At 40.0% G+C, this 12,577-nt stretch overlaps 1 protein-coding gene across 12 annotated transcripts in view; it reads right to left on the minus strand.

The window, feature by feature from the left end:
- MRTFB (myocardin related transcription factor B) overlaps positions 1 to 12,577 on the minus strand; it is a 453,672-nt gene that overhangs the window by 58,207 nt on the left and 382,888 nt on the right. For all 12 annotated transcript variants that reach the window (XM_040356880.1, XM_040356879.1, XM_040356881.1 and 9 more), the window contains 4 exons: positions 11,974 to 12,135; positions 10,746 to 10,915; positions 4,546 to 4,662; positions 733 to 980 (listed from right to left, as the gene is read on the minus strand). In XM_040356880.1, the coding sequence (XP_040212814.1) occupies positions 733 to 980; positions 4,546 to 4,662; positions 10,746 to 10,915; positions 11,974 to 12,135 (697 nt within the window). The remainder of the gene's footprint in view (positions 1 to 732; positions 981 to 4,545; positions 4,663 to 10,745; positions 10,916 to 11,973; positions 12,136 to 12,577) is intronic.

Below are 12,577 nucleotides of genomic sequence, written 5' to 3' on the forward strand. Positions count from 1 at the left end.
AGGACAAACCATCTACCCAATTACTCTGTATCCAGTCAGGCAGGTCCTTGCACTAAATAGTTGATGGTAGATCTAAAGAGGATTGTACAATCAGATTATATAGTATATGATGAACTTAACAGACTTCCAGGGGCACACTTCTCCTGTTATGTGATCGCTCAGCTCCAGCACACTCTGCCAAACAATTTATGCAAGAGGAAGGTAAAGTACCAAACTATTGATGGCCATTGTATAGAGGGAGAAGCTCAATGACATTGCCTACAATGGAAAAACATGCAAGTGTAAATGTGGGTGAGAGCAATCTCCTGGATGGGAAGGGTAGGTGCAGGGTGTGTGTTAATGTCATCAGCTGCTGAACTACTCCCCTTTGTAATGGGTTTTCTGTCCAAAATTACATTTTATAAAAAGGCAGAGAAAACTTTTTGTGCAACAAAAGTACAATAATGGTATATTGGTACAAAGGGAAGCTGGAAGTTTAAAAAAAAAAAAAAAGACACTGGGGCTCTATTTAGCTCTGAAGTGGCAAGTGATAGCAATAGTATACGTATTTTATGATAGCTCAAGCAGTAAATATATCCATATGCTTGTCCTTAGTAAGACAAAAAAATGCCAACTTTACTTCAAAGTGTATGCTGGTAGTAAACACTCACACACAATTTGTGACGCTGCCAAGATATGATCTTTTCAGAAAAAAACAAGGGAGGGGGGTGGGGGACTAGCACTGTGACATACTTGAGTGGTGCAGGCAGGATTGTCTGGTAATTGTAGTGTTGCTGTTGCTGGCTGAGGATCTGAAGCTGGAGGAAGAGTTGCTGTTGTTGTAGCAGACGTGCATAGTTGGAATCCATCTCAGGTTCATTTTTTTCCCCTTTCTGGTCAGGTGGAATATACTGGTGATATTTCAGCTTCTTTACCCGTGGTTTGGGTTCCTTTGACTTCTTACTGCGAGACTTTTCATTTGAATTCTTCGGCTGGCTTTGCTGTTTAGAAACCAAAATGACACAATGTAATTACAGATCAACGACACATCTGCTGAAACCAAGACATTAGCGGAACTCAACTAGCAATTATTGTCTACGTTCAGGCTCTAGTTAGGCACCCCCCTTACACTCATCTATTGGGATCTTAAGAAGTCTGTTTATAATAGATATGGAATGGAAGAAATCATTTTTGCTATATGTAGAAGAACATTTGCCACAAGCAGTAATTTAACATAATCTTCTAATGAATAGACAGCAATTACTTGGTATGCTCTTCTCCACACAGACTAAAAAAAAAAAAGAAATCAATGCGTTTCACACGTTACACGGCACTTTACACCCACTGCAAACCTCAGTTATATAAAGTAATCACCCACTGAGAAATATTCAGATGCACTACATTACATAAGACATACAAAAATGTAACAATACAATTAAAATGGTATAGAAAACCCTCAGCCTTATTTAATGACACACTGGCAATGTACCAATAATTCACAAATCATTTTTATTTTTTTATTTAAATTTTTAGGTCCATTGTCTTATTTATACTTACATACAACATGTTTCTGAGGCCTTTATACATTTTCCTGTTCCTTATAAAAGGTATTTTAAAGAAGAAAAAAAAAAGTTCACCATTTCATATCAGGTCTGACCACAGAGATCACCCCTCACACAGGCCCCTGATGAGCAACAGAAGTATTTTCATCTCCCTGCTATTTATGTGGCCAAGTGAGCTCAGATGTGCAAGACAACCAAGTGGCAGTGCTGCAATATTAAATGTAACCGGCGGGCTTTTCGCAGGTAAAAATCCAATATTATGGCTTCTGATTGCAGTGAAACTAAGGAGCAGTAATGGGTGACTTTACCGCTTCCATTTTAGTACACAAATTGTCCAGTAGTAGGCAGATTTGAAATGAGCCGAGGTAACTTCAGCTTGCATAACTAAAAGCTTGGTCCATAAAAGATATAATTAGACAGTGTTGGACTGAATTACTTGTTCGTTTCTTAAAGTAGAACTATAGGCAATTTTTTTTCCATTCTGGATAGAGTAAGGGAGAGCTATAACCTCTGTCAGATTTATTTTATCCATCTTTGTCCCATTACAGAGATTTGCCTTCACTTCCTGTCCCAAAACCAAAAAGGAAGTGAGAGGAAATCCCTGAAAATTAAGGGAATTCCTTGGGGACCCCCAGGTCCCCCCCAACGGAAAATTTCCCCTCCATTACATTTTGGACGACAACACAGAATTTGGTATTTTTCTTTCACTTTCAATGATAAACAGGACATATAGAGAGGGTGAATCTCCATAACGGCAGCACAGACAGCAATAACAGATGTTCTAATCATCTCTACTCTATCCAAAACTTTAAAAAAGTTTTGCCTTTAGTTGTACAGTAAAACCTTGGTTTGCGAGCATAATTTGTTCCAGAAACATGCTTGTAATCCAAAGCACTTGTATATCAAAGCATTTTTTTTACAGGGTATAAAAGAGAAGAGAGGCACCTCCAAGTGTAGCAATAAGTTGCTAAATGTTGTACCTTCATTAAATGTAACCATATTGCTACACTTGGAGGCTCCTCTCCTTTTCTATACTCAGTTGTGACATGATACTACTCTTATATCAAGACATCACTTGTATATCAAGGCAAAATGTATTAAAACCTTTTGCTGGTCTTGCAAAACACTCTCAAACCAAGGTTTTACTGTACTTTAAACCTTTGAGGGACAGAAGCTTTAGGGGTGTCTTGTAGTATTAATAGAAAAAAATATGTCAATACAGGGTGAAGGCAGAAACTGCATGTGAACCCTCCAATGTCTCATGTGTACCAAGACAGGCAATACATTATAAAAAAAATGTTTTTCTTTCAACCTGAAATAAAATGTGCGGCTTCCCCCATCAACGCAATCAGTGATTAGGGGATGCCTTCCCATAGCACTGTCCTATTATTCCATTGGGCAGAATGCAATCGCTGGCCATAGCTGATGGTTTGGGAAAAACCCAACAGACTTGTGCACAAGTCGATTGACAGATGGCATGTATTTACATACACTCACTGGCCACAACACCTTGCTAGTACCAGGTTGGACCCCCTTTTGCCTTCTTTCTTCTTGGCATAGATACAACATGGTGTTGGAAACATTCCTCAGATTTTGGTCCATATTGATAGGATAGCTTGAAAGTGACCAATCAGAAGGCTTAATTTTCCCATTACAAAATAAAAGTGGAATTTTAAATGGTTGCAACAGCTAAACTTTTATTTTCTTTCTCCACTTCAAAAAAAAGACCACATTTTAGGAAACAGTCCATTTTTCATGCACATAAAAGGAACCTTACGATAGGGCTGGGAGCTCCTATGTCATCGTTTTTCATTAAATGAAATAAAATCAGTCTGACCTAGGTTTCTGGCACTTTGGCTCATGCATTACTGTCTACTATGCCTCACCTGGAAACAATTTGATTAAGCCCAGGTTCACACTGGGCTGCAGGAGTTCAGCCAGTTTCGGCACAGATGTCAATGTAAATTGCGGCCCGAAATCGCAAAAAGTAGAACAGTATATACTTTTTGAAATCGATGCGGCGCCACAGATGCGGCATCGCACCAATTAGGGCAGTGCCATTGCTGACAATTGCCAGCAAATGCCGCCAATTTGACATGTCAAATCGCACTCAAAACGTACCAATGTGAACCAGGGCTAAGGAGCAAACAAATCGAGGATTGATGCTTTATTGAGCTCCCATCTTGGGGATACTCTAGCACTCGGTAAAATACCAGCAGGTATATATGTTTGACTCGCATGCATGTCCCTGAAAACTTCCTAGTCGAAGCATATTCCACGTATAAGCTTTCCATATTCAATGCACAAATAGATACGTTTCTTTGGCCAGTTTAGCAGGGACCGGATGAAATTTGATCCATGTATGGGCAAGGAGGTTGTACAGAAGTCGATCCACCAGTCAACTTTTTACAACCACCCAGTAAGATTTTTACCACTCGATCAGTGTCTTCTGGCGGTGGGGAAGTATTCCTGCTGTCAGACTACAATGGCACAGCAGGGAGGATTCCCCCATCCACATCGAGTGTGTAGATCAGTGATATGCAATTAGCGGACCTCCAGCTGTTGCAAACTACAAATCCCATGAGGCATAGCAAGACAGCCACGAGCATGACACCCAGAGGCAGAGGCATGATGGGACTTGTAGTTTTGCAACAGCTGGAGGTCCGCTAATTGCATATCCCTGGTGTAGATGAAAGGATGGATTTTTTTTTCTCTCATTCAACCCAGTGGTCGAAGGGGGAGGGGGAATGACTCCTAAATCCCATGCTGCCTAAATCTCTAGCACCCAGGTCAAATGGGCTGCTAGTCGAGGAGACCAAAACACACAGAACAGCAGCATGGAATTTACCTATAGAAGAGAAGTATTTATGGCTTTCCATAAAGCCATAGACAAACAGGTAAGACGAGACAAACAGGTGAGCAGATAAGAACAATCTTAGCAAAGTTGACCTAGATTAGGTATTTTGTTACAATTTGAGAAAATATATTTAGATAGCGGATTTACCTTTACTAGTGCTGGTCCAGGTTTCAAAATGACATTAGGTACAGCAGCTCTTGTGGGAGGATCGGGAGTTAGAGCGGGCTTAAAAAACTCAGGCACCGCTGAATTAATTACTGGGCTCTGCATTGAAGAAAAAATAATAAAAAATTACGTGTTACAAAATACTGAACTACTATATATGCATACTTACATTTTTCTTCACTGAGAATTGCATTTTTTTGGGCAATGAAAATATATAAACCTTAGCATAGCAGTATTAATATAGTATTTAAACTAGAAACATTTGTACTAATATAGTATCTTAAACCATTCTAATACAATCTCAAAAACGTCAGTAAATTATGAAAAAAGGCTTGCCCAAGTTTTGTTGTGAATGAACATAAAGCAAGCTATAGGATTATAATTTTTTCCCGTCTTTCCCTTAACCACGGGTGGGAAAAAAAAAAAAAAAAAACACACGCTTGGTTTTTCCATCAACACAATCAGTGCTCCCACATCGCTACTGTGTTCTGCCAGCTGGGAGCCTTGATTGCATGAAAAAAACCCAACAGGCTGGCTGTACTGAAGTTAATTGATAAATTGGCTTCAGTACAACCAGCCTGCCTATAGATGGATTGAATTTCGGAAGTTTCCTGCTGAACCGGCTGAGATTCAAGCCATCTACAAATGGCTTAAGTATATATTGTTTTTAAAAAAAGGTTTGGTTCATAAACCGTTTATCCACAAATGAAGTGGTGACTAAAGGTGCTTGCAGACACTAGAGGTTAATATAACAACATGTATGCACAAGATACAATCGCCTTCAGGGGCCTGCAGAGCCTGAAATAGAAAAGTTTAGAATAAGCATGTTTAGTCTACACAGAGGAGGAAGTGGAGAGGTGCTGCACATACAGCGGGAAGGAAGGGGGGTTTGGAACTCTACCTTTCAGAAGTGGGGGGCACAGTGCTTTAGGGCCACCTGAATCCCTTACACTATAAAGCCAACAGTAAGCTTGACAAATGTACTAAAGCCAGTCCCAGCTGCTATAAGCAGCACTAACACATAAGTGGATAGATGCTCAACAAGAGACAGAGGTCTGAGATGTAGTATTTCTGTTGACATTGCAGAGAAAATTGCCCATAAAAGCAAGGAGATTTAAAACAAGAATAAAATAAAGATTAACTTAAAGTGCATCTAAAGCCCAAACACTTGGTGGATCAACTAAAATGATTAGACAGTTTCAGATCAGTCAAGTACACAAAATGTGGGTAGAACATTCCTGTGTGTTCGACAGTCTACTCGAGTCTGCTTTTTTTAAAATGTCCCTGTACCACTAGCTACTACTGTGATGTCTCTTTAGATAACCCATAATGCTCTGGAAATCTTTTGCCATGCATAAAAAAAGTTTAATAGCGGTTTTATACAGCTTAAAAACAGATATTGACCCCAAAGCATTGTTTACTTCGAGGGGCTGTCTACATTTCTTGCCCTACAGTTATAGAGCTAGAGCTGTGAATTAGACTTTCCAAGAGACATGACTAAGTAGAACACATCAAATTAATCACACTGAGATCACTGCAATTTATTAAGCCTAAAGACAAAAAACGGTTGTCTATAGCATAAATGATATTCTGTGTGTTTACTAAGTACACACTGGGAGCATTTACTACAGATAATTCTGACAGCTATTTTTTAGAGAACAGATCAGGTTAGAGACCTGTCTACAGCCAATTACTAAAGCCCAAGTATCCCAATACAGATACCAAAACAATTTACAGTATTACATTCATAATCTTATTTTTCTATAATAGTTTTCAATCTCAAACTATATTACAACATAATAAGGTCCTATAAATAGAATTCTGATGTGCACTGTGACAATGCAATGACTAGCACAGCAATTCCAAGAGAGGTGACAATGGTGACGGCACAATATCCACTTCTCTAAAAAAAGATTTTGTGCACATACTGCAGCCTCAAAGAAAGGATCAGAAGGCTGGCTCACTTGTGGAATGGTTACGGTGAGGAAAATGTATACAAACCTTCCTCAGAACATAGGTTCTAGAATTGTTGTTTCTCCTTATTGAAATTGACTAATTGTATATGTATCACAATACTCGACTTGAATTTGATTGTTGAACCACTGTATGTTTATTTACATATTGAAAAACATTTAAAAAAAAAAAAAAGAACATAGGTTCTGAAGCGTTTATCGGACATGGATAACACCTGCCAGTCTGGACAGACCATTCCGTCAGAAACAGACTAAAGCTGTCCACATAGCTGCCAGTTTCCCCATGCCAAGCTTACATTTATGGTGGACTACCAACTGCCAGACAAGCCTCCAGGTGCTCAGATAATGCATGCACAATCTACTGCTTTCACCTACAATAGCCATACGCATAAGATGATTAGTGCCTGACCCAACTGTCAATCTCACGACTAGCAGTAGATACTCCTGGCTTTCAAATCTCTGGGGTGATGATTGATCACACATTCTAGATAAGCCAAATAGTTTCTTCTTGCAATAGCAATTTTCCCTCAACTACGATTCATGGCATATACATGCATGCTTACTCAAATGTGTCAAACATTTTTTGGGACTATTGGGATTATAGTTGCATGGTTGCACTCCAAGAACAGTCTTTGGGCACACTGTAACCAATTATCTCCAGTGAGGACAAAATAATAAAGACAAACCTTTAAATATTTAGCCATTAGAATTGAAGACTGGACATTACAGGGGTGCCATTAAAAAAAAAATTCACATGCGGTTTGTCCAATAAAACTGCTGGTACATTTGTTGTGAATGAATGGGGCAATATTGAATGCTCTCAGGCTACATTCTTTGCTGTTTGAATGCTGTGAATGCAGAACATGCTGGCCACTAGATGGAGCCGAAGAGCATACTTAAAGCCTATGATTAAAGTGGAGCTCCACCCAAAAGGGGAAGTTCCACTCCTCCCTAGCTCCTGTTTTTGAAGGTTTTTTTTTGGGGGGGGGGGGAGCGGGAACCAGATTTTTACAGGTACCCACTCCCACTTCTGCGCCAATTGCCTTAAGCGATCGGAAGTTCTCCTCCCCCTCCCAAAGTCTTCTAGGACACATGACAGGTCCCAGAAAACTTTGGGATCCGTAGCAGAGCGCAGCGGGCACCTGGATGTCAAGCCGCAAGCTGTTACAGCTGGGTGCTCATAGTAAGGATGCCAGTGAAGGAGGACACAGGGAGAACACGACTGATGTGAGAACACTGCTGGATCGTGGGACAGGTCAGGCTACAGTTTTTGTAGTTGCCGACTATAAATTTTTACTTGAGACTGGAGTTCCTCTTTAAATATTTCCATGTAGTTACGAGAATTAGACATGGTGGCATTACTTTTCAGTCATATGTTGTACATTAGGTGTGTGGGCCTTGAGAAAGCCGCTTCCATGGTAATCTCGTCTCACACTGTTGCTGTGCTTTCAGAGGCTTCAGTAACCTCTACTACTAGTGAATATCATTGGAAAATTCTCAACACACCACAACGACATATGGAGCCTTTTAACTTGCCTAAGAAATACTTTATTATGGAGAAACATTGGGCATGTCATTGAGGGCAAGGGTCCTGCCAAGAAAAGGAACATAACTTATTTCATCTTGCAAATAAAATACGTTGTTCGTTGAACAACTTTGTTGAAGTATGAACAACTTCCCCTTAAGGGCAGGCAATTGGATTTAATAACCTTCTACTCATATACAGTAAGAGGTAACAGAATACAATGACAATTAACAGATGTTATAAATGAGTTCAGTTGTGACATTTTAATTCCTGAAAGCAATAAAATGGCTTGATCTTTCCAGGGAAAAATTAAGGTCAACTGTTTATGAAGTTGTGAATGGTAAGCTTCCGCTTTCAATCAATGCGCCTTTCTGGAACGCTTTGTACATCCTTATAAGTATTGGTATTTGGATTTGTATACTTATTAATGTGTCTGGAGTTTTTCTAGCACTCCCCGCTCTGAAATATCAGAATACAAGTCATGGATTTAAATTACTTGTACTGCAGCGGGAGAATTATATGCAAGTTTAACGTGGAAGTCCAGGCTATTCTAACGCTTAAACCTGCTCCCACCCCCCTTCAATATTCAATTCTAACTACCCTGCAAAAGGGAAGAAGTCTATACATCACGGTCGATGGCATGTAATCGCTCGAGTGATTGCCTGCAAATGGTTGGCCCTGGACACCATCTGCGCCCAGACAGATCATTCGCAGGTAATCGCTTCATGACCCTAGGACCACTGATGGTCAGGGAGCTGTTACTCCCACTAACCGCAGGTCAATTTTTTTCCTTCCGCTGACCATGGGCAGCAGGCAATTTATTCCTCACACCAATGGTGTTGCCTTTTTTCTTTTCACTGAAACGGACTGCTAGACATTTTTACTAACCAACCACATGGATATTCTCCCTCTAGTCATCAATGCAAGGACACTTTTCCCCTCATCGATTGCTGAAACCAGGAAATTTTTTCCTTCTACTCGCACATGCCAGAGTGAGTTTTTGCTCACCACCGATGCAAGAACATTTTTTTCCCCCTCTTGGGTATTATTTCTTTCCCACTGACATAAGGGTATTTTTTTTTCTTCCACTAAGCAACAGTGTTGGAGCATTTCCTCCTCCCATAGATTAGCATGTGACATACTTCTGATCACTTTATTCTGTCTGTAGCACTGTACAATATAAACGATCAAACCCAGAATCAGATGTACTACATTTTACTATTACCCTGTATATATCTGAATCATTCACATTATAGGTCATGCTACATGTTATATAGTCCCGACTACTCCACTGTATATGGTATATTGCACATTACATACTCAAGGCCTGTGCATTGTATAAATTATGTAGCACTTCTGCATATTCCTTCCTTACTCCTAGGTCCTAACTACTTTCATTCCACATGCAAGGGCAGCGTAATCATTGTATAGCTGGGCACCTACAATGCAGTTCACAGACATGACCACAGGCTCTATATAGGGGATTTGGAAAGCCATGCTCTACATAATTACTGCAATGTGTTCATGCCCATTTTTTGCTACTCCACATGTGTCCGCGCCAAGGTGCCCCTCTTTCTCAAGCTCCAAAGTTGGGAGGTATAAGCTCTGAGGTAGCAATCTTCACCCTGGGTTTACTATAGTTGAACTAGATGGACTTGTGTCTTTTTTCAACCTGACTATGTAACTACCTCGTGAATCTTCGACCCATAAAATTATATATATAGGATGGTTCACACCTTGCTCTCCGCATTGGCTGCTCCAAAACAGACGCCAAGGGAATAAAGTCAGGATCAGAACACAGACCTGGCTCCTGCACAAGAGCTTCTATAATTCTGTCCTCTAATGTTTAAATAAAACTTTGGCTAGGCTATGGACAGTCAAATATTTACATATCCTTAACAAGCAGTGAACAAGCTTTAATACAAGGCTTTCAAGCCAAGTCTTGGCACTTTGGTCTCCCCCTCATACTCTGCTCCTGCTCTGTATTTACATTGGTTAATAGGCTTCTAATTTCTGAGAGAAAAGACAGATGGGTGAGCCGAGCGGCAGAAATTAAAGTAAGTTCTGCTCCAAAATTAGAGGACCAATCACTCCACAGTGTATGTGGCTACTTAGCTCAATTAAGATTTATCCAAAAGCTTATTTACGATTTGTTAAAATTATGTAAATATTTTTGTAGCATTGCAACGGTTGTGCTTTAAGATAAATAAAGTGTCTTGAACAGTACTCCTATTGCTTAAGTTTTTTTTTTTACCTTGCATGAAAAAAAAAAACATCAGCCTTCAAAACCACGTTAATAAAGACCAGTCACTGCTGCTTCTCTACTTAAGCAGGGTGACTGGTTTTGTCGCCGCCCCCTCATGCAATTACTTGCAGGCAACCTGTAGTGGGTGGAGCTTGATGGGTCCCTCTCACATCTTTGCTCTCTGCACAAGTTTTGTACAGCAGTGATATCACTGCTACTATTACAAAGTAAAATTTGGGTTTGCAAGACACACACACAGTGGATCTATATTTTTTATAGCTGAAGAGCTCAGCTTTAAGCTATGCATATCGGTCAGCCAGAAATCTATAATTCAGCAGACAGGCTTCAATCAAAGAATACAAAAATGAAAAATAGTTTTTGTGACTAATCAAAACATTAGGTTGAGGTTTCACTTTGACAAACACTGTAGGCGACATACCAGAATTTTGGTGTTGGATATGGGAGAAGCCGACTCGCTAATTTTGACCTCTCCAGGAGAAGCAGCAGATCCCTGAGATTCTTGGCTTGCTGGTTGCTCTGGAGATAAAGCATCGCTGCTGTCCTCATCAAATGAAAAAGCATCTGTGTTTTCCGTCAAGTCATCCTCACCTGTTGAAACAAAAAACAGTCACTAAACCCAAAATGGTGTTTTAAAAAAAAATATATATATATTTTTTGCCCTGCATTGCTTTACCTGATTCTTTATGTAAAGAGCGGCATTAGAACCTTACAGACCCGATCAGTTTTGAACAGCCTGACACCGTACACTAACTCTGCAAGCTCAAAACAGTAAGCTAGTCCTACAAACAAGTAACACTTCAGGAAGTGTTGAAATGAAGAATGATTTAACATCCATTGTTTTAATCGTTTTGTGTCTCTGTAAAGCAAGCCATAGGGGAGTTATATTTTTGTTCAACCAGTAGGTTGAAAAAAAAAAAAAAAAAAGGAGACTTGATTCCTCCATCCACACATTCAATGTAGGCGCTATTGTATTCTGACAGACTTCCCTGTCTTCACTATACACTATAGCAGGCAGCGTTGATGAAAAGGGACAAGACGACAAGCTGGTTGTACGGAAGTCAAATCGGTAGACCAATTTCTGTACAACAAGCCTGCCCTTACAAAGACTGAAATTCAGCTGGTCTTGCTGAACCGGCCAGATTTCAATCCACATATGGATGGCTTTAAGTAGATTTCCCACCACTACCTGCCCAAGTTACAAGAGAAAGAAAGGGAATCTTCTTAGCACCAAGCACAATACGTAAAAAAAAAAAAAACTCACAAGCCTTCTACTAATAAAAGGTTTATTTAGTCTGTGAAAAAAGTTTCCATAAACTGGACTTGTATAGACTAGTAAAATGTCAGTATATTGTATATTCTATTTTAAACTGTGCTTGGTTAGTGGTTTCTACCAGCTTGTACATCCCTGGCTCAGAGACCAGAACTATCCCCTGTCCTCCAAAGTTTGTACAGGTACCACATTCAGGTACACTTCCCACTTACAAAAAACACTGGGTAGGGCCTGTAAGTTCCAAAATGTGATATATTACTCATAGCATCAAAAGCTTTCTGCCCACAGATTCAGTAGAAAGAAAGGTATTATTCTGTCCATTTGCCTGGGCTGCACATTTTCGCAGAGAAATTATTTTTTCTATATATACACGTGCCTTGAATTGCTTCTTTAACACTGGAGTCAACCGGGAGTATGTTTTTTACAACCAACTCCATCGGCCCGGGTCTCTGAGCGATCTTTTCATTGAGATCATCTGCTAGTCGTGCTCTCTTCAATTTCATCTGAGTTGCCTGCAAGGATGGCTCGGCAAGTGTCTCTACATGGAGGAAAGAAAAATGTTGTCACATGTAAGTTTTCTTCAAGATAAATGCAAAAGTATTCACCTATTGCTCTTCTCAACATTTCTGTTAAAACTGTGCCCCTTAGATTGAAATACATTTATACTAGTTTTAAGATTTAAAGAATTATTTAAATCCTGCCGGTCCCAAGCATAGATTGGAATGTGTGTGGAAAATGTAGACTTCAGAGGACCATTGATCCCTGTCTACAGGCTGCTGTGGATTCTGACAGTCACCAGGCTATTGCTTCCTGAGATAACATTGGTATCCGATGGTCTGCTAAGTGACTAAACCTGGGTACACAGTCCCCCCCCCCCCGTTCAACCAGATGGATATTCAAACAAATGTTTATGTGGCAAATTTCTCCCAGCTGAGCCATTGGCTGCGAGCACTGATCGAATGCAGGTTTCCCAGCATGAC

Source organism: Rana temporaria, chromosome 6 (genome assembly GCF_905171775.1).
Source record: "Rana temporaria chromosome 6, aRanTem1.1, whole genome shotgun sequence".
Classification (NCBI taxonomy): domain Eukaryota; kingdom Metazoa; phylum Chordata; class Amphibia; order Anura; family Ranidae; genus Rana; species Rana temporaria.